Raw genomic sequence first — 19,658 nt, forward strand, 5'->3', positions numbered from 1 at the left:
AAACGGCAGCAGGTGCACAGGAACTGATAACTATCATTTTAATGATAAAGCAGAGTGGTGACAGGCTGTCCTGGAACAGTGAAGACCCTGCTAGGGGTCACAGAACGTGAGGACTGGTGACTGTATTATTCTATTTGCAACCGTCCTCCCCGCCCCGCCCCTCCCCCATTACACAGAGAGCTGCACTCACTGCCATACAGTACAGCCTCCTGAATTTGCAAAAAGAAACAGGTATTTAAATATGATGTTTCCCAGTAGCCATAAGAAGGTGTGAACTGCAAGTCCAAGGAAATGCTTCATTGGGGTTAAACTCTTGTGGACTAGGTGAGAAAAACAGGCACATCTAGAGCACTTCTTTGAACCTTACACTCTACATGTTTTCAATTCTTCTCAGTATACATACTCCACCAGTCAGCTTTGTCCTGCAAGATGCTCTGGAAAGCGTCAGCCAGCTTTTACATAGAGACTGATAGGCCTTTACACAGACCGTCGCGTTCTGTCCTCACGACCCTGAGTCCGCTTGGGCAGGTTACTGTAAACGTCCATCTACAGAAGAGGCCAGGAGGAACGAGTCACTGAGTACTACAGCTGGGCCCCGGGCGCAGACCCTCCTGAGCTTTCAGCGCCCAGTGTGGGGGCCGCTCCAGGGATGTGGAGCCAACGGCCGCCCCTGCAAAGGGCAGGCACCCAAAGCTCACGCTCCGGACCCTCAGGGTCATGCTGGGCCCGGAGGGAGGCGGGACAGAGACGAGTCCCCGGGAAGGAGAGACCCCCGGGAGGAGAGACCAAGGAGCAGCGGAGACCTGGGGGGAGAGACCCCCTGGGAGGAGAGACCCCCGGGAGGAGAGACCAAGGAGCAGCGGAGACCTGGGGGGAGAGACCCCTGGGGGGAGAGACCCCCGGGAGGAGAGACCAAAGGGGAGGGGAGACCTGGGGGGGAGAGACCCCCTGGGGGGAGAGACCCCCCTGGGAGGAGAGACCCCCCGGGAGGAGAGACCAAGGGGGAGGGGAGACCTGGGGGGGAGAGACCCCCTGGGAGGAGAGACCCTCTGGATGGGAGACCTGGGAGGAGAGACCCCAGAGGAGGAGAGACATGGGGGTAGAGACCCCCTGGGAGGAGAGACCCGGGAGCAGACCCTCCCACCCCAGGGGCTGAAGCTGGAGACGGCACGACCCCCTCTCCACAGCCCGGGCCCTATCCTCATCCGCCCCCTCGCCCCCCGGGGTTGGGGGAAGGGTCACCTGCGGCTGTGACCCGGGTCCGGGAGAAGCCGGAGGAAGCCGGGACCGGACTCGGCGCTTCCCGCGGCGTCTGCGCCTGCGCGCGCCCGCTCCCGCGCATGCCCGGTGCAGGAGCCGAAGGCCGGCGCGGTTCCGGTTCCGGCCGCGGTGGGTGGGGCCTGGGGGGGCGGGGCGGAGCGCGTCCCTGCGAACCAGAGGGACGTCGCTAAACCTGTGGCAGAGGGCAGCTGGGAGGGAAACGGCTAAGCTTTTTTTAAGTTCGTGGCCAGTGCATCCTTGAAATACTTCTTTTCAGGGATGCGTCTTTGTGCCTATATGTGTTTCCAACTTTTCTTGTTGAGAATACATCCATCTGTAGTACTCGTGTGATCACATTAAGGGTGAAAATGGTGATGATAATACCAATGGTAGCTGGGTGGGATTAATCCAGCACTACGAAGATCCTGAATGCCTCAGCGCCACGGCTCAATCTCAGGCAAGCGGAGCGGCCGAGGAGGATGCCGCGTCTGTGCTTCTGCGTTCTTGACTTCCGCTGTCACCCTGGAGATACCCCGGGAGATACCCCGGTTCATTACCCAGCCTAAGTGTCAGGAGGCGCCAGGCGCTGGAGCACAGCTGAACCAGGCCACGCCCAGCCATCTCCTTCTTATTCTTTAATGATTTAAAATAGTTTTATTTTGACAAATAAAAATCGTTTGTATTTAAGGTGAACAACGTGACGTGCTGATGTATCTAACACCGTGAGATGGCCACAATGGAGCTCATGCCCTGATCCAGCGCCCCGCTCGTTTTTTGTGTTTGTGGTGAAAAGACTTAAAATCTCTTCTCTGCAAATCACAAGTATAGGATACATTATTATTAACTATGTCTCCGGAACTTATTAAACTTTTCATTGAAAGTTTGTATTATTTGCTCAATAACTTCCCCTTCTCCCAACCCTCAGCCTCCGGTAACCACCATTCTACTCTCCTTTACAATGATTCCAACTTTCTTTTTCAGATCCCACCTGTGAATGGATCGTGGTGTATTTGGTTTCTGTGTCTGGCTTATCTCACTTAGCACATGTCTTCTACGTTCATTCATGTCACAGATGACAAGGCCCCATCCTTTTCTAAGTTTTATATAAAATTTAAAAATTTTCTTCCTTTTAACAGCCTGAATAATATTCCACATATATGAAAAAGCATGTAAAAAAATATTGGCCAGTTTAAAATAGTTTTCCTCCTTAAGTAGAATAAGTGATTAACCAAATCTTCAGTTACTTTACAGACAGCACTACACTGGTACAACAGGGGAACCCATGTCTCCACATTGACTTTCAAATGAAGAACCTTCAGAAAACTAACAGAAACGTCACTGGAGCCCTTTACGAGGCAAGAAACCTTTCAATAAGGAAAACCTGGCTTCCAGCAGACTGACTTGAGACTAGACAATCAGTTCCCAAGTTTGAAATTCCCCTAACCCCTTAAATTTCACCCTGAATGTTGGATGGGGGAGACAGATCTGAGACCTGTCTTCCATTTCTTCGCTGGTGAACCTCACAATAAACCTCATTCTTTCCTCAAAAGCCGATGTCACAGTACTGGCCTCTATGATCACTGGGTAGTGATCCCTTGGTTGGTAACGCAGGTGTGCACCTGTGTACACACACACACACACACACACACACATTTTCCATCCAGCTGTGGATGGACACTTGGGTTGTTTCTGTATCTTGGCTACTGCAACTAATCCTGCAGTGAACATGGAGTGCAGGTATGGCTTCAAGATAGTTCATTTAGGCTGGATCACAGAAGTTGGATTTCAGGATGATATGGCAATCCTATTTTCAATTTTTCGAGGACCTCCCATACTGTTTTCCACAGTTGATACATCAACTTACATTCTCACCGGCAGGGTACAAGGATTCCCTTTTCTCCAATCTTGCCAGTGCTGCTCATCCTTTTAACTTTCTGACGGCGGCCACTGTAATCGTGTGGGGTGGTGGCTCACTGTGGTTGATCTGCACTTCCCTGATGATTAGTGAGCCTGAGCATCTTTTCATATACCTATCCTGCAGGGGTCCAGCCCCGGTGGATCCAGGGACTTCAAAGCGGGGACGGCGTCGGCGAGAATCAGGAAACAATTGCTTAATTAAACGTTAATTAAGGATATAAAGAGTGGTTAAATAAGGATAGCTCAGTGAGAAAATTTAGTGGAGAAAAGAGGCTGAATAATTCAGCCAGAAGGTGAGAGACAGAACGACAGGGGGAGACCAAGTTTCGGTGAACAAGGCCCGCACTTTATTTTCCAAAGTAGTTTTTATACCTTAAGTTATGCATAGAGGATAATGGGGGAAGGGGTAGAGTCATGCAGTAAGCCAGGCTTTCTTCCTGCAAACTTATCATATGCAAAAGTTTAGGTGATTTGCATCATCTTCTGGCCCGGAGGCCTGTTAACATTTTAAGACCCTTTCTTCAGAAAACTTATTTTTCTCTAAAGGTGATTAGTGACCCTCCAAAAGCATTAGATAAAGTTGCATTCCTACAGGGCAAAGGTGTGGTGGGCTATAACAAGAAAAAGAATTAACTCAAGGGTCCAAGGTTACAAACATTAAAGCTACTACTTACACCAATTATATTAATCAATACACTGCCAGGGACACAGCAAGTAAGGGATATGGAAACTTAGCAGCAAACATTGGCCCAACAAGTGAAAAACCCTTCACCAATACAATTTCTAATCAATCTTTTAACTGCTCAAAGGAATCTGTATTTAGACAGTTTAGAACATCTCATGCCTCTCACAGTTAGGAGGCTCTGAACAATCACATGTGGCCGGAAAAACCTATTCAGGCAGGCTAGAGGACTTCCAAAGGAGTTTGTAGGTTGAAACACTAGCACACCCAGGAATTTTATTAACTGGAGCTGTAAGTTAACTCTTTTTTCAGAGAGGTAGTGGGGGACAGCCCCCCATAAAGTCAGAGGTGTAGGTGAAAGCACAAAGCAGAAAGTAGGCAGACTCTGGTTTGGGGGGTAGATGCTCGAGAATTTCCAGGGGGACTCCTGAGGCTCGATCCCGCCTTTGTGTATGCTGAGCCTCCTTCCTCACGACCTTTGCCACGGGCGGAGCTCCTGCTCCCGGCACTATCCCAGACCTCCTTACCTGAAACAAAGATTAAGGGGCGATGAGAGGAAAGTGAAATGATCACATTGGTGGAGAACCTGTGCATGGCCCTGTAACCTACGGAACCCAGGGTAGTGAAGAATGTGCATACGGCATTCTGGGGCTATATGCAATGCCACTCCCGTCTGCAAGGGCACTGCCAAACGTCAAGGCGTGCGCTCTGGCGGACTCCTGGACGGAGGCAAACCTCTGCAGCGCTGACAGTTCTTGAAGACTCAAAGACGCCAGAGTCTGTCCACCGGACTCCCTTCAGAGGCAAATAAATGTCAGGCGTCACTTACCACCCCAGCACCGGCAGTGCGACCCCTTGGCCACTCCACGCACAAGGCTGCAGACACGAACGAGCCCGGCCTCTGACTCTAAGGCTCCTGGGCCCAGCCCACCCGAGTCTGCCAGCCCACCTGAGTCTGCCAGCCCAAGCGCATCCCCGAGCCCTCCACTGAACACCTCTGTGCCCCTCAATGTCCCCAAAACGAGCAGCGGTCGTCTGTAAAGCCTGAGGTTCCGCCCTGGCTGCTGGGCCGGAGAGGACTTGACAGCGACTGCAGAGCGCTTCCCGGCGCCCAGCCGTCCCACGACCGCGTCAGAACCCTAGGGGAACCGTAGGGCTGCGGAGCTGGGGAGGTTCCGAATTGCAGCCCGCCCGGCAGGGGCCCCCGGCAGGCCCTCCCCTTCTGGTCCTACTGGGCGCAGAAACCCTGGAGGGAGCCAAGTGCGCATGCGCAGGAGCTCGGCGCTGCGTCATCGGCGGCGGCCGCCGGCGCCCGGGAGCGCGTTGATGACGCATCCGGAAAACAGGAAGTGAACCCTACGGGAACCGCGGTGGCTCAGAAAGGGTCGCCGCGCGGCGCCGCTGGGGCTGGAGCGCATGAATGGGAGCGGAGCGGGGGCGCGTCGGCCCAGGGGACCCGCCTTCAGCGAGGGCGCTGCCGCAGCATGGAGGACGACGCGCCCGTGATCTACGGCCTGGAATTCCAGGTGGGTCCCGGAACGGCCCCGCGGCGCCCGGTGCCGCCGAGGTCACTGCGGGGAGGCCTCGGGGGGCCAAAGGCCGCGGTCATCCGGGACCGGCCGAGGGCCCGCTAGACGCCCGCGGGGCGCGGCGGTCCGGCCCGCGACCCCTGGCCGTGGGAGCCCCCGCCGCCTGCCTGCCGCCCCCGTTGTTCCTTGTGGCCTGACTCTCACGGCGCGCTTTGCTGTAATTGCTTGTGTACATTTCCGAAAGCCTTGCTGTTCTTGGAGGCAGACGCTGTATCTGTATTACTATTACTGTTTTAACTTGGACACAGTGTTTAAATTTACATTAAAATTTGTCAAGATGCAGGGGGAGTTCTTATGTCCGCTTCACCGAGTTTCCCCTAATGTTGGCGTCTTCCTGTGGTCCGGGCACAGTGACCAAGTTTCGAAATTAGCTCTGAAACCATCCTGTTACGCTTCCCTCGTGGCTCAGATGGTAAAAGAATCTGCCTGCAATGTGGAAGACCTAGGGTTCGATCCCTGGGATCAAAAAATTCCCCTGGAGAGGGGCATGGCAACCCGCTCCAGTATCTTGCCTGGAAAATGCCATGGACAGAGGAGCTGGTGGGCTCCAGTCCATAGGGTTGCAAAGAGTTGGACACTACTGAGCGACTTTCACTTCAGTTCAGTTCACTTGCTCAGTCGTGTCCGACTCTGATACCCCATGAACTGCAGCACGCCAGGCCTCCCTATCCATCTCCAACTCCTAGAGTTCACCCAAACCCATGTCCTTTGAGTCGGTGATACATCCAACCATCTCATCCTCTGTCGTCCCCTTCTCCTCCTGCCCTCAATCTTACCCAGCATCAGGGTCTTTTCAAGTGACTCAGCTCTTCGCGTCAGGTGGCCAAAGTATTGGAGTTTCAACTTCAACATCATTCCTTCCAATGAACATCCAGGACTGATCTCCTTGAGGATGGACTGGTTGAATCTCCTTGCAGTCCAAGGGACTCTGAAGAGTCTTCTCCAACACCACAGTTCAAAAGCATCAATTCTTCGGCACTCAGCTTTCTTTATAGTCAAACTCTCACATCCATACATGACCACTGGAAAAACCATAGCCTTGACTAGACGGACCTTTGTTGACTAAGTAATGTCTTTGCTTTTTAATATGCTGTCTCAGTTGGTCATAACTTTCCTTCCAAGGAGCAAGCATCTTTTAATTTCATGGCTGCAGTCACCATCTGCAGTGATTTTGGAGCCCCCAAAATAAAGTCTGACACTGTTTCCACTGTTTCCCCTCTTTCCCCATCTATTTCCCATGAAGTGATGGGACCAGATGCCATGATGTTAGTTTTCTGAATGCTGAGTTTTAAGCCAACTTTTTCATTCTTCTCTTTCACTTTCATCAAGAGGTGCTTTAGCTCCTCTTCACTTTCTGCCATAAGGGTGGTGTCATCTGCATATCTGAGGTTATTGATATTTCTCCCAGCAATTTTGATTCCAGCTTGTGCTTCCTCCAGCCCAGCGTTTCTCATGATGTACTCTGCATATAAATAAGTTAAATAAGCAGGGTGACAATATACAGCCTTGACATATTCCTTTCCTTATTTGGAACCAGTCCGTTTTTCCTTGTCTGGTTTGAACTGTTGCTTCTTGACCTTCATACAGATTTCTCAGGAGGTGGGTAAGCTGGTCTGGTATTCCCATCTCTTGAAGAATTTTCCACAGTTTTGTGATTCACACAGTCAGAGGCTTTGCCAAAGTCAATAAAGCAGAAGTTTTTCTGTAGTTCTCTTGCTTTCTCTGATCCAACAGATGTTGGCAATTTGGTCTCTGGTTCCTCTGCCTTTTCTAAATCCAGCTTGAACATCTGGAAGTTCTCGGTTCACATAGTGCTGAAGCCTGGCTTGGAGAACTTTGAGCATCTCTTTGCTAGCGTGTGAGGCGGGTGCAACTGTGCAGTAGTTCGCACATTCTTTGGCATTGCCCTTCTTTGGGATTGGAATGAAAACTGACCTTTTCACATCTGGTGAATTTAACATTCAGTAAATGTTATTCTGATTATTATAATAAAACAGAATTCTTACAGGTGAATTCTGAACAAGTATCTCAGTGCCCTGTGAGTCAGGAACTGTTGGGCTTGACAGCTCTATCACACAGGGCTTCCCTTGTGGCTCAGCTGGTAAAGAATCTGCCTGCAATGCGGGAGACCTGGGTTCCATCCCTAGGTTGGGAAGATCCCCTGGAGAAGGGAAAGGCTACCCATTCCAGTATTCTGGCCTGGAGAATTCCATGGACTGTATAGTCTATGGGGTTGTAAAGAGTTGGACACGACTGAGCGACTTTCACACACGTGCTCTATCACTGAAGACTGGTGCCTTGGTGACCAGCTGAGAACAGATCTGTGTCTTGGGCACTCTGCTTAACATTGTACACATATTTTGTTTAATTCTGACATCAGTCATATTGTTAGATGTTATTTTTCCTGTGGGTGGAGTCCTCTTAACTAGTAAGGGATGGGGATTCTGGCCTACGTGGGCTTTACGGAGGTGCACACGTGGGTGTGTCCAGAGGGCGCCTGTGGAAGAGAGGCGCTTCCCTGACCTTGCGCTCGCCAAGTGTGCATCTTCTCCCAACACTTCTTAATAACTTTTCAATCTCTTTAATCCCCCAAATAGCCCAGAGGTTTTGATGTTCAGTATTGGATCTTTGAGGTAACTAAAATGTTGTTTCCTGGGATTTTGGACAAATCAGTGGAGTGGATTCTTGCCTTGGGCCTCAAGTATTTTATCTGAATATCTTTTCTTATCTTAAAAGAAGGAGCTGATTGTTGCACTTCTGTACACAGCTGTTTGGGCCCCAGCTTTCTTGAATCTGAAGAGCAATCACTGCGTGTGGGGAAAGAGCAAGTTAGCCAAGATGGTGGTGCTCAGGCTCTCTCGCCCTGCGCTTTGTAGCTACGTGGTTCTGTAACAGTAGAGATAACTTACAGCTCTGTGCATCTCAATGTCCCCACCTGGCCACTGCCCTGTCTGTTCTGTAAGCACGTATAAGCTCCACCCGAAAAGCCCTTGAGGCTGCCTGACGACTGTGTCCGCTGGTCAGCCCCAAGGGCACACAGCATTTCTGCTGCTGCGGCTGCTGCACCAGTCAGGAGAGCATCAGCATGGCGGCAGTTCTTAGGGCTCCTCGAGTTTTCCCGCAGGCTCCCCCCTGGCACCGTGCCTGCCCTGGGTTCGGCGAACAGTGTGCACAGCCAGGAGCAGTGGGACAGCTGATGTAGTCAGCAGGATGAACAGCCAGACGCAGGACCCGCCCCAGCGGGGAAAAAGAGGAAGTGCAGCCACAGTGGAGAGTTTAGAGCTGGGTCAGGCCTGCCGAACCCACGCCTGCGGAGCCCCGAGGGTCCCCTGGGCCTGCAGACAGCCAGAGGGGACGCTCAGGAGGGCAGGTGAAGTGCAGACAGTACAAGGAGGGCCTGGGCGATGATGGGGAGAGCAGCGCCCTCAGTTTCTGCTCTGGCTCGGGAGGTGCAGGAGCCTCTGGAAGAGGGCGGGCATCTTGCAGCGGCACGCGGGACGCCGTTTTGAATAGCGCCCCGTCCACCTCTTCCGGCTCCTTAACTGCTCCCTCCACGGCGGCAGGCTTGGAAACATCTAGGGGTGGCAGCAGGCAAAGGGGATGCACGTCTGGGCTGCTGTGCTGGCAGCGGGAGTTGACAGAGATCAAACTGAAACAGGGACCGAGGCTCTGCTCCTGGAGCAGCGGAGGCAGCTGATGCCAGGGCAGCAGACACTCACTTTGGGAAGGGCCACAGCAAAAGATGCGGGCAGGCCAGGCAGAAGATGACGTGGCGTCCGTGGACCCTCCTTCTGCTGCCTTTTACGGGCTGGTCCTTAAGTTGGATGGCTCCTGTGCTGAGGCACATGGCGAAGGCTGTGTCCTTAGCTCCGGAAACCGGACCCCTCCCGGTGTGGAGGCACACGGGACAGGCTGTGTCTGTGATGCAGGTTTAGTAGAACAGTGCTCTGTAAAGGCTGTGTGCTGTGCTGTGCTACTAACCTCTGAGTTCTCTCGCAGATTTAGGACAGTGTGAAAGCATTTGGAATCATGTGTAGGCTGTGAATGCCACAAGATTCCCTCTTTCAGGGGGAGGGCCCAGCGCCTGTGGGGAGTTAGAAGGTCCTTAATAAAACCTGTCGGAGAAGGCAATGGCACCCCACTCTAGTACTCTTGCCTGGAAACTCCCATGGACGGAGGAGCCTGGTGGGCTGCAGTCCATGGGGTCGCTAAGAGTCGGACACGACTGAGCGACTGCACTTTCACTTTTCACTTTCACGCATTGGAGGAGGAAATGGCAACCCACTCCAGTGTTCTTGCCTGGAGAATCCCAGGGACGGGGGAGCCTGGTGGGCTGCCGTCTATGGGGTCGCACAGAGTCGGACATGATTGAAGCGACTTAGCAGTAGTAGCAGCAGCAATAAAACCTGTGGAGGCTTTCCTGCCACCTCACAAGGACAGCCAGTGGACTGGACTTGGTCATGGAGGTAAAGTCACTCCATGTGTGCCGGGTGGCCCTTCTAGCCCCACGAGGGCAGGGACCGCAACACGAGTTCAGGTGACAGCTGACGTTGAGTTTGCCGTGTACTGGGGACGCAGCTGTTTGCCATGTACTGGGGACGCAGCTGTTCGCTGTAACTGGGGACGTAGCTGTTTGCCGTGTACTGGGGACGTAGCTGTTCGCTGTAGCATCTGTTGATGTTGCAGAATGTTCTTTCAAGGGTCAGCGTTACTCACCAAGGAAATATCACGAAAGTGGACTGTGTGCAGATTTTGAGGCGAGAGACCCTGAGTGGGGTAGAATGTGGGGAAGGAGCACGTTGGCCAAGAGGGTGGTGGCCAGACGCTCTTGGCCCACGGCCTCTTGCTCTCGCCCCACGATCTGTCAGTGTGGTCTGTAACAGCTGGGATCACTCTCAGCGCTGTGCGTGTGCAGCGCCGTGTACCCCTTTGGCCACGGCCACGTCTGTCTGTGAGCGTGTATAGGCTCCACTGAAAAGCCCCTGAAGCTGCGTTCTGTGGGCGCCGGGTCAGCCCCGAGAGGAGGGAACGCAGCGTGTCTGCTGCTACAGCTGCGGCCCCAGTGCCTGCAACTCCCACGGCCCCTCGCAGGTTCTCCCAGCGTCTCCGATCGCTCCTGCCTGCCCTGTTCAGCAAGCAGTGTGGACAGAGAGACAACTGGTGTAATCGGCAGGATGATGCAGCGAGACGTTGATCACTGACTGAAGGTCATGAGGTCGGGAGGGTAAAATGAGGCACCGCTGTGCCGATGAGAGGCAGATGAGCGGTGTGCAGCGGCCGTTGAAATGGGAAAGTGCGGAGCACATTCGCCTTTCTGCAGCACTTTGACTTGTGTTCACGGTTTTCGTTCTTTTTTGTGTGTTTAAAAAATTTTAAACAAGCAGTGCTTTCGAGTCATTTAAATCAGTTACTGAAAGTCTGGTTAAAATCAGCAGACCCTAAACTTTCCCTTTCCATCTTATCTGGTGAGAATAACCTCTCTCAGCGTTTCCGAAGGTGTTTCTTCTAATCTTGACCTGCCTGCTCTTACCTCCCGGACGTAGCCTGGTGACTGGACGCCGTGGCGTCTGAGGATTTTCGGCTTTTCCCCTGCTCTCCTGTCTCCAGTCAGACAATCTTTCGCCAAGTCTTTACTCAGGTTTCTCATGTTTCTAATTGCAGAATGTTTTGTTGACTGCTGATTCAAGTGGGGTTCTCTGCCATGTTTAGCCAGCATTTCAGGATTTTTGCTTGGGAACAGTGTGAGTTTTAGGTTCAGTACCTTATTGTGTGTGTCTTGGCTTCTCCGGTTAACACCTTGCCCACCAGCGGTGCTCACCCGCCAGGTTTCTGTCCCCAGAGTTTCCACTCCCTTGTCCTGCGTGCTTTTGAGCCGGTGCCTAAGTTCTTGTGTTTCTGTCACCACAGTGAAGAGCAACTGCCCAAGACGGCCGTGGTCAGGCGCCCTCGCCCCGTTTTTAGGGCTGATACTTTAGGACATAACAGTAATCGTCATCAATCCATCAGTGGATCTGCTGCTTCCAAACCAATGCACAGGGACGCTGCCTTTTAACCTGATGAACTGAAGCTCAGGGCCAGCCGTATTAGAGTCCATTTCATAGACCTGCTGCATCTTCAGAGGTTGCGTGAGTTCCTCATTCGGGGTTTCTGTCCTTGCACGGCACGGGGTCTGGTTCGCAGTTCCCCCCGCCCCGCCATGCCGGCTCGGGTTCGGTTGTCTGCGTGGCCTTGCCAAGCCTCTCCAGTCTGTTCTTCTCCCTCTCGTTTGAGAAGGTGATTGCTCTCCAGTTTTGTGAGTGTCCCTGTGTCTGATCGTGGGTTCTGGCCCTGCCGTGGCCCGTCAGCTTGGCGTCTGCACCTCCTGAAGCCTTTTCCCTTGTCTCCCTCCCGTCCTCCTTGCGGAGCTCCAGTGCTGAGCCCTCCCGCTGTGGGCTCTGCAGGCGGAGGCAGCCCGGCCTGGCCCAGGCCAAGTGCTCGCAGCTCCGGGTTTTGCAGCGCTCGTTTCCCCCAGGGCAGCCCCCCGCTCTGCCCCACGGAGCTCTGACCACCTCCTGAGATACTAGTAGGTCCCCACCCTGCTCTAGTTGGCGCCCTGGTGTGTGGGGGACCCCTTTCTGGCTGCCCCCTCCAGAGGTTCCCGGCACGGCCCCCTCTTTGCTTGGGGCGTGGCCGCCAGCATCTTCCTCAGCATCTTCCTCAGCATCTTCTCTCAGCGCCGACCTTCCCCACCTCGGAGGCGGTGTTCCCCGGGCGCTTTAGGATTGTAGACGTCTCCACGTTTCACTGGAGACGGTGGGTTTCTGCTCTTCACGCCCCTTCCTGCCCTTACAGGGCTTCCGAAAGTCTGAGGAGGGAGGGGCGAAGCCTTTAGCCCCGGAGGACGTGGGCAGGCGGGCAGCCCCGCCCCCAGCTTCCTCCTCTGCCGGACCTTGCAGTTCACGCCTGTGGCAGCTTCCTGAAGCCTTGAAGCAAGCTCGGGGTTTTGGATTGAGTTTTTCCAGTTGGCTCTGCAGAAGACTTGGCTCAAACCCCCTGCTTTGCCCTCAGTGGGAGCCATCTTCTGCTCTGTTATCGAAGAATAGTTTGTTCAACCAGTCGATGACTTAAATAATTTTGTTAAAAACGGTTTATATCTTTACTGTTTAATTTTTGTGTCCAATTACATTTGTTTCCAGATCCTTCGGAAGTGCAGTTGGGTCACAGATCGTACAAGAGTCTAGGGCTTCTCCTGCACGTTTCTAAGCTGCCTGGCGGACCCTCTGCCCCAGGGGCTCCCCCAGCAGCGGTGGAGGCGGCGGCTGCCTGCTTGGTCTGCCCGTCCGCCTCCATCCACATGTGCCCTCTCCTTCCCCCTGCAGGCGCGGGCCCTCACGCCTCAGACCGCGGAGACAGACGCCATTCGGTTTTTGGTTGGGACGCAGTCTCTCAAGTATGATAATCAGGTAAGTATTTCTGAGAAATGGATACATGTTAATTACCAAGCCTGTTCTTAGTTTTGTAGCCATTTTGTTCTTGATTTTTCAAGCAGAACATGAGAAATAATGCCATGCAAACAAAACAGAGCTTTCATTGGGATTTACATAGCCAGCTATATGTAACGACTGGAGGAGGTAAACTTACTCTGTGTATCGTTGCAGCCTTTGGGTAGTGTTTTGTGGGTGCATCGGGGTCACCATGCAAGGGGTCGAGGGCACCAGGGTACGTGGTCGGTGTCACCCCTTTGACCCCGGCCAGTGGAGGACTGGTTTGATGGCTCACAGCACTCTCTAGATGAGGCTGGATGAGGCCATAATCCCGTCTCAACATGGAGTCTAAGCCGTCACCGCTGGTCAATCCAGGGAGAGACACAGGGTGTGGCCTGTGTCTCTAGGTTAGGAAGAATGTTGGGTTCTCATGAAGTCAGGTTTTCAGCTTGGCCTCGGCCAGACCTCAGATGTCTGGCCTTGAACGAATGGACCAACCTCGCCGGACTTCATCTTCCTCGTCTTCCAGTGGCGACGAAGCCGTGGACGCAGGGGCGGGGATGTTGCGGAGACTCACCCGCCTCAACCCTGGGGGAGCACATGCGAGGCTGTGCCATGCGGCGCAGCCAGCCTCCGTAACCCCGCCCTGGGGGGTGGCGTCAGTCGCCTTGTGGGACTGTCTGGTGCGGATGGGCGTGGTGAACCCGCTCCCGTGCAGACGCACGACTTCGTGTTGGCACGGTCACTGGGAGGTCACTTGGTGATACCTGTCTAGAGCTTCACGCGTAAATGTTCACAGTATTTAACCTGTATTCCGTACACTGAAAACATCAAAAGAGCTTTACACGCAAGGAGCATTATTGGGACAGTACAGAGGATGGGGAGAAAACGTGAGGCAGTCACACTGTGCAAAGGCTAGGTTGCAAAGTAGGACATTCCAGTTGTGATGGCAGAGCCACGTGGTTACCCTGGCTGAATCGCCTTCCTTTCAGAATGGTGTTCACTCACCGCATGCATGAAAACAGGCTTACGGAAGCTGAGTCTCCTCAGAACCATCACAGCTGAAAAATTAAGTGATTCTTAGATGTTAAGGTCGTATGTAGTGTGTGATCAGTAGTGTGTTAAAAAAAAAAATTGCAATGTATACAAGTATCAAATCAATCCATTTTATGCCTGAAGCTAAAATAATGTTCTGTCAACTATACCTTTATATAAAAAACGTATATAAAGTACAAAATTGCATCTCTGCATAGAATAAAGACTAGAAATAGGTCGAAAGGGCCCACACCCTGAGCCATGGTTATCTTCGGAATGTGAGTGTGATGTAAGTTGTTTCCTCACAATTTCTGGTTCTCTGAGTGTGTGTTTGTGTTTGTGTTGCTTTTCTCCTGGAAGATGTCAGATGGGACTGATATACTTATAAAAAGAGTTAGCCGTGGCTGTCCCAGAGGCAAGAGGAGAGTGGCCCCGTGCATCTTGGGGTGCTGCTGGGGGATGGGGGAGGAAGGCGCCCAGTGCCAGCGGGGACGCAACGTGCCTCGTCTGGAAGGACCAGCGCAGCGTGTGGTGGGGGCGCTGGGGCTCGGGCACAGAGCCAGTGCACGACCGACTGTCTTCTCCCCAGCTACTTGCGTTTTAGTTCCACTCAGTTCCGGGCCTGTACCATTGACCTTTTCGGTAGAACATCAGTTTTTATTTGTTTTTTTCTGGCCGCATGTGAGTTCGCCAGCCAGGGGTTGAATCACGTGTGTTTTAGACGATGAGCCCTCCTCCCCGAGTGTCCCTGTCCCCTGCCCCGTTCTGCCCTGCTTCCCGCAGCGAGGGCGTCCCCCAGTGTCCCTGTCCCCTGCCCCGTCCTGCCCTGCTTCCCGCAGCCAGGGCGTCCCCGAGTGTCCCTGTCCCCTGCCCCGTCCTGCCCTGCTTCCCGCGGCGAGGGCATCTGGGGGCCTCCCTGTCCCCTGCCCCATCCTGCCCTGCTTCCCGCAGCAAGGGCATCCCCCAGTGTCCCTGTCCCCTGCCCCGTCCTGCCCTGCTTCCCGCAGCGAGGGCGTCCCCCAGTGTCCCTGTCCCCTGCCCCATCCTGCCCTGCTTCCCGCAGTGAGGGCGTCCCCCAGTGTCCCTGTCCCCTGCCCCGTCCTGCCCTGCTTCCCGTGGCGAGGACGTCCGGGGGCCTCCCTCTCCCCTGCCCTGCCCTGCCCTGCCTCCCGTGGCGAGGGCGTCTGGGGGCCTCCCTGTCCCCTGCCCCGTTCTGCTCTGCTTCCTGCAGCGAGGATGTCCGGGGGCCCCGCTCTGTGTCCTCCCCACCCAGCGAGTCGCGAGTGTCCCCGTGTGAGTGCTGTGTGCATCCCCCTCCTGGGAGCGCTCGCAGCTGCCTGCAGCCTCAAGCTGATGAGAGAGAAAGGCGGTGACACCCGGTCCTGGTCGGGGACGCTGGGGAAACGGGGGCTGGACAGGTCCCTGGGGGTGTGTGGGGTGGGCAGATGCCCTGGCCCCATCTTCAAACAGAAGACTTGGCCCTGAGCAGCCGCGTGGTTCCTCCCAGGGGCCCAGCTGGACTGTGGCGAGGTGGCCACTGAGCACCCCCTGTCCCCCGCCCCCTGTGCGTGCCGTGACTGTGACGCTCCGGCTGCTGAGGTTTGCTGTCTGGGCAGCCCCAGGGCCAAGCCCCCCTGCCCTGTAGCTCTGGCAGTGACAGTGACGTCGTGTGACCCCCCAGCCCACCTGGAAGCCCCCCGCCCCTGCCCAGGCTGGGTTCTTGCTGGGAAGGGGGGCTGCTGGAGGGTCTCTGGCCCCGCGGTTCGCCTCAGGCCGTCAGCGCCTCCCTGCAGCTGGCGATTCCCGGGGAAGTGCCCGGCGCTGGACTTCATGCTCTTAATTCAGCTCAGCTCTTTTTCCTGAAAATTTCAGGAGCTGTCACAGTTGCTGGCCTCTCTGTGTCTGATGAGCTGCTTTATTTTCTGTCCCTTTTCTGTTGCCTGGGGCCCTGCCTGTGGTCAGAGCTGGTCAGGCCATCCTGGAGCCTCCTCTGTCGTGGGCTCCCCTTCTCCCGGGGGGAGGTGTTCCTTTGGTTGGGAGCTGGGCTTTTGCAGCGTGGGGTTCATTTGCTTCTGCACTGGGCTTTCCCTGCAGAGGCCGCCTGCACAGTGCTCGTCCCATTGAGGAGCGCCAGGCTGACCACCGTGGGGTCTCCATGAAGCCCTTTCAGGTCTGCGCCTCGAACCCACCCCACCCTGTCCTCCCATCTCACTCCCAGGAATCGCTCCCCGATTTGTGGTCTGAGGGCTCTGGTCTCGCCATATTGATCACGTCCTGCGTGTCCTTCTTGAAGCAGTTCTGCTGCGTGTGTTTCTAGCTTATAGGTGTACGTGTGGTCACGAGGAGTGAGCCGGCCGATTGTCCTGCTGACCTGCTTGCGCCCCGGCTTTTCCCTGTCCCCTGACCACATGTGCCCTCACTGTGGGCTGAATGCTGTGTCCCCCCCAAACACGCACATGGGAGCCACCCCTGACGTGACAGCGGCAGAGGGGGCCCTCTGGAAGGCACTGGGGCCGTGAGGATGGAGCCTCGTAAGGGTAATCTCCTGGCTGGTGGAAGGGTTGAGATGTTATGAGAATCCCCAGAAAGTGACAGAGATAAGAAGTGAGCAGGCGCTGCTGCAGAAGGGCCCCCGGTGGCCCTGCTGGGGCGGGGTGGCCCCAGACCTTCAGCTGGGAGCCACGAGGAGCCGTGGGCGCAGTGCCTGGAATCACCGCAGCACGAGCCTGCATAGCTGAGGTGTCGCCTTCCCGAGCTGCAGGCTGCACGGCTGGCTTTGGATCTGGACGAGAGGTAGGGTGCGCTGGTGGGGAGGCTGTGGCATCTGCTGGGGGCGGCTGAGCTGAAGCTTCTCGCCCAGCAGCCTCTCGGAGGGCTGTGGTCGGTGCCAGGAGGACTTCCCATGGGGAGATGCTGATGCTTTACTTTTCCTAGGGGAGAACTTTCGCTTTTTAGTTTCCAGTTTTGCCACATTTTTTTTTTCTTTCCCTCTGAAGTTTTGAGTTTATGAGTTCAGTGAGAGATGAAACGGACAGGGTGCGTCGGCCTGGGGTCATGTGCTCGCTCTGAGGACAGGGGCCGCTTTCTCTGAGCCCTGATTCTGTGAGAACACGAGCGGCCTTGATTAAGAGCACCTTCACAGGCTTCCTAGTAAGTTTGATAGCCGTGGCTCCTAAACTCTTACAGAGTGTTATCTACGCCCTTAGCCCTGCACTGCCAAGTCCAACGTTAAAATTTTAATAATGGTAACTCAAAATATGAGTTTGAGCTTCATTGAAAGTAAAAGTCGCTCAGTCATGTCCGACTCTTTGCAACCCCGTGGACTATACAGTCCATGGAATTCTCCAGGCCAGAATACTGGAGTGCGTAGCTGTTCCCTTCTCCAGCAGATCTTCCCAACCCAAGGATTGAACCCAGGACTCCCACATTGCAGGTGGATTCTTCACCAGCTGAGCCACCAGGGAAGCCCTTGAGCTCCATTCTGAGCTATTAACAGCATTTTAAAAGCTCAGCAGGGGCGTGAAGACCGCAAGTAACACTTGTACCCCAGCCTAGCACACGCATTCCCCCCTCGGAGCCAACAGGAATTGCTCTGTCTTCCTCATTCCGGTCATCTTTTGCTCTCACCCTAACCATAGTGTTTTCTCCATGATGTAGCTTGTTTTTGTAACTGGCCCGCAGCTGCACGTGTCAATGTGTGCTCACTTGACGTGAGCGGCGTAAGTGGTGGTGCCCTGGGCATAGGCAGTTGGGTCACAGCCTCTCTCCTGGGATGTGGAGCTGCCTGGTCCTCTGCTGACCTGCTGTGGTGCAGAGCCCAGCGTTGTGGCAGGTGGGCACCCCCTGCGCCCCGACCATGGGGGGTCCATAGCGCATGCTCTGGAACGAGCCTCACTGCTCCCACTTTGTCAGCCCCGGTTTCTTCTCCTGTAACCATGGCTAGTAATGATAGATCATCCTGTCACCATCGAGCTCTTTTTAGGATTAAAGGAACCAGCGTGGTACAAATAGCTCAGGTGCCTGCGGCGTATCAGTCGCCATTCCTTTGACCCCTGCTTGTCTGCGGTGATGACATCCCCTGCCTTGCCCGAGCGTACCTGAGGACTGCGTCTCCGGAGGATGTGTCCCGTGGCCCAGTCCGTGAGCCTGCTGTGGGCGAGGACGTGTGGAAAGAGCCTAGACTCTGAAGCTTAAAGGGCACATTACTAGAGTGTCAGATTAGGAGAGGTGGGCCGGGGGTCGTGGACTCCTCCGCACCGCCGCCGTGGAGGGCGGAGGCTGACGTTTCCCTGCTGAGCGCCTAGGAGACCCGCGGAGGGTGGACGCCCTGCCTGCTTCTCCTCTCAAGAAAGAGGAGCCTGCCCCAGGTGGGCGCGGGGACTCTGTGGCAGCTGGAAGTGTGGGAAGAGGTCAGGCTGGAAGGACGGCTCCCCAGCCAGGAGGGTGTGCGCGCCCCCGGGTGCACGGCCCCAAAGGAGGACCCGGAAACCGGCGCTCCCGTGCTCCCCAACGCGGCGGTCCTGACGGTGCTCCCGGCCGTCAGGACATCAGCTCAGTGCATCCTTTTCTCAGCGCTCACGGATTTTCTGATAAGGAGGAAACGTGTCAGATACTTAGAAAGAAGCTTCTTGCTCACTCTTAAAGAAATTGTTCCTGGTTTTGTGTGTTGCCGTTTAGTCTGTGTTCCCATGCGACTGTTATAAACTTTATATAGAAGCTGTCCGCCCAGAGTGTTCCCAAACCCACTGTGAAAACTACACTGGGCTACGAGTGCTGGAGAAACTGACTGAAAAGAGTTTCAAAGATTAAAAACAGTGTTGCTGGTGTTTAATCTCCTCACTGTCCCTGGAGAAGGGTGGCCTCTGCCGGGCTGCATAGTCCCAGCAATCCCGGGACCTTCGTCCCCGCACGGTCATCGCACTCTCGGGGACACCGCGGCTCGGGTCGCACAGGCTGTAGGGGGCAGTGGTGGGCTTTGAGTTCTGCCCAGGCCGGCCCTCGAGGGACAGGGGAGCGATTGCATGTGAGAACGTGATACGAGGGAGGCAGCCAAGGACACAGCCAGAGGCCCTGGGCCAGCAGGGGGAGGTGCTTCGGGTACCATGGAAACGTTTTTTAAAACAGCATTTTAGTGTTTGTTCTGACTGCAAAACAGTGCTTGAAAAAAATTAAAAATAAAGCCAAACCACAAAGAAGTAAGGAAAAGCCTCTATAATTTCATCACCCAAAGGTAACCAGTCACTTTCTGATTCTCTAACTGGGTCGTGCTTACTTTTTAGCAAAAAGCGTGTGGAGCATTTGTGAGGCTCTTCTACTGCTTCTTTTTTCCTTTTGTCCCCTGGAGAAGGAATAGGCTGCCCTTTCCAGTATTCTTGGGCTTCCCTGGTGGCTCAGCTGGTAAAGAATCCACCTGCAGTGCAGGAGACCTGTGTTCAATCCCTGGGTTGGGGAGATCCCCTGGAGAAGGGAAAGGCTTCTCTCCGGTATTCTTGCCTGGAGAATCCCATGGACTGTATAGTCTGTGGGGTCGCCGAGAGTCGGACACAACTGAGAGACTTTCCCTCTCCCTCTCCCTCTCCCTCTTGTGTATGTTATGGACCCTTTTCCCGGCACTGAATGGTGTTCAGAGAAGAGTAGCTGGCTTCACAGTGTTGTATTACAGTCGGTTCGCCTGAACAGTTCCCCGTTGCTAGGCACATAGGTGGCTTGTGG

The 19,658-nt window shown here is 54.6% G+C and overlaps 2 protein-coding genes across 5 annotated transcripts in view; one reads left to right on the forward strand and one right to left on the reverse strand.

Moving 5' to 3' along the window:
• TRAPPC12 (trafficking protein particle complex subunit 12) overlaps positions 1–1,381 on the reverse strand; it is a 36,549-nt gene extending 35,168 nt beyond the window's left edge. The window contains exons 1-2 of one of the 2 annotated variants that reach the window (XM_070795417.1): positions 1,243–1,333; positions 404–546 (exon numbers count right to left, since the gene is read on the reverse strand). The gene's annotated coding sequence lies outside the window, so the exon portion shown is untranslated. Of the gene's footprint in view, positions 1–403; positions 547–1,242 lie in introns of both variants that reach the window. The other variant, XM_019966862.2, reaches the window with a different exon arrangement.
• Positions 1,382–5,206: 3,825 nt separating this feature from the next.
• EIPR1 (EARP complex and GARP complex interacting protein 1) overlaps positions 5,207–19,658 on the forward strand; it is an 80,702-nt gene continuing 66,250 nt past the window's right edge. The window contains exons 1-2 of one of the 3 annotated variants that reach the window (XM_070795418.1): positions 5,207–5,385; positions 12,807–12,890. In XM_070795418.1, the coding sequence (XP_070651519.1) occupies positions 5,344–5,385; positions 12,807–12,890 (126 nt within the window). In that variant the 5' untranslated portion in view covers positions 5,207–5,343. Of the gene's footprint in view, positions 5,386–12,806; positions 12,891–19,658 lie in introns of those variants that run through there. The other 2 variants (XM_019966864.2, XM_070795419.1) reach the window with 2 other exon arrangements.

This window comes from Bos indicus, chromosome 8 (genome assembly GCF_029378745.1).
Source record: "Bos indicus isolate NIAB-ARS_2022 breed Sahiwal x Tharparkar chromosome 8, NIAB-ARS_B.indTharparkar_mat_pri_1.0, whole genome shotgun sequence".
Taxonomy (NCBI): Eukaryota; Metazoa; Chordata; class Mammalia; order Artiodactyla; family Bovidae; genus Bos; species Bos indicus.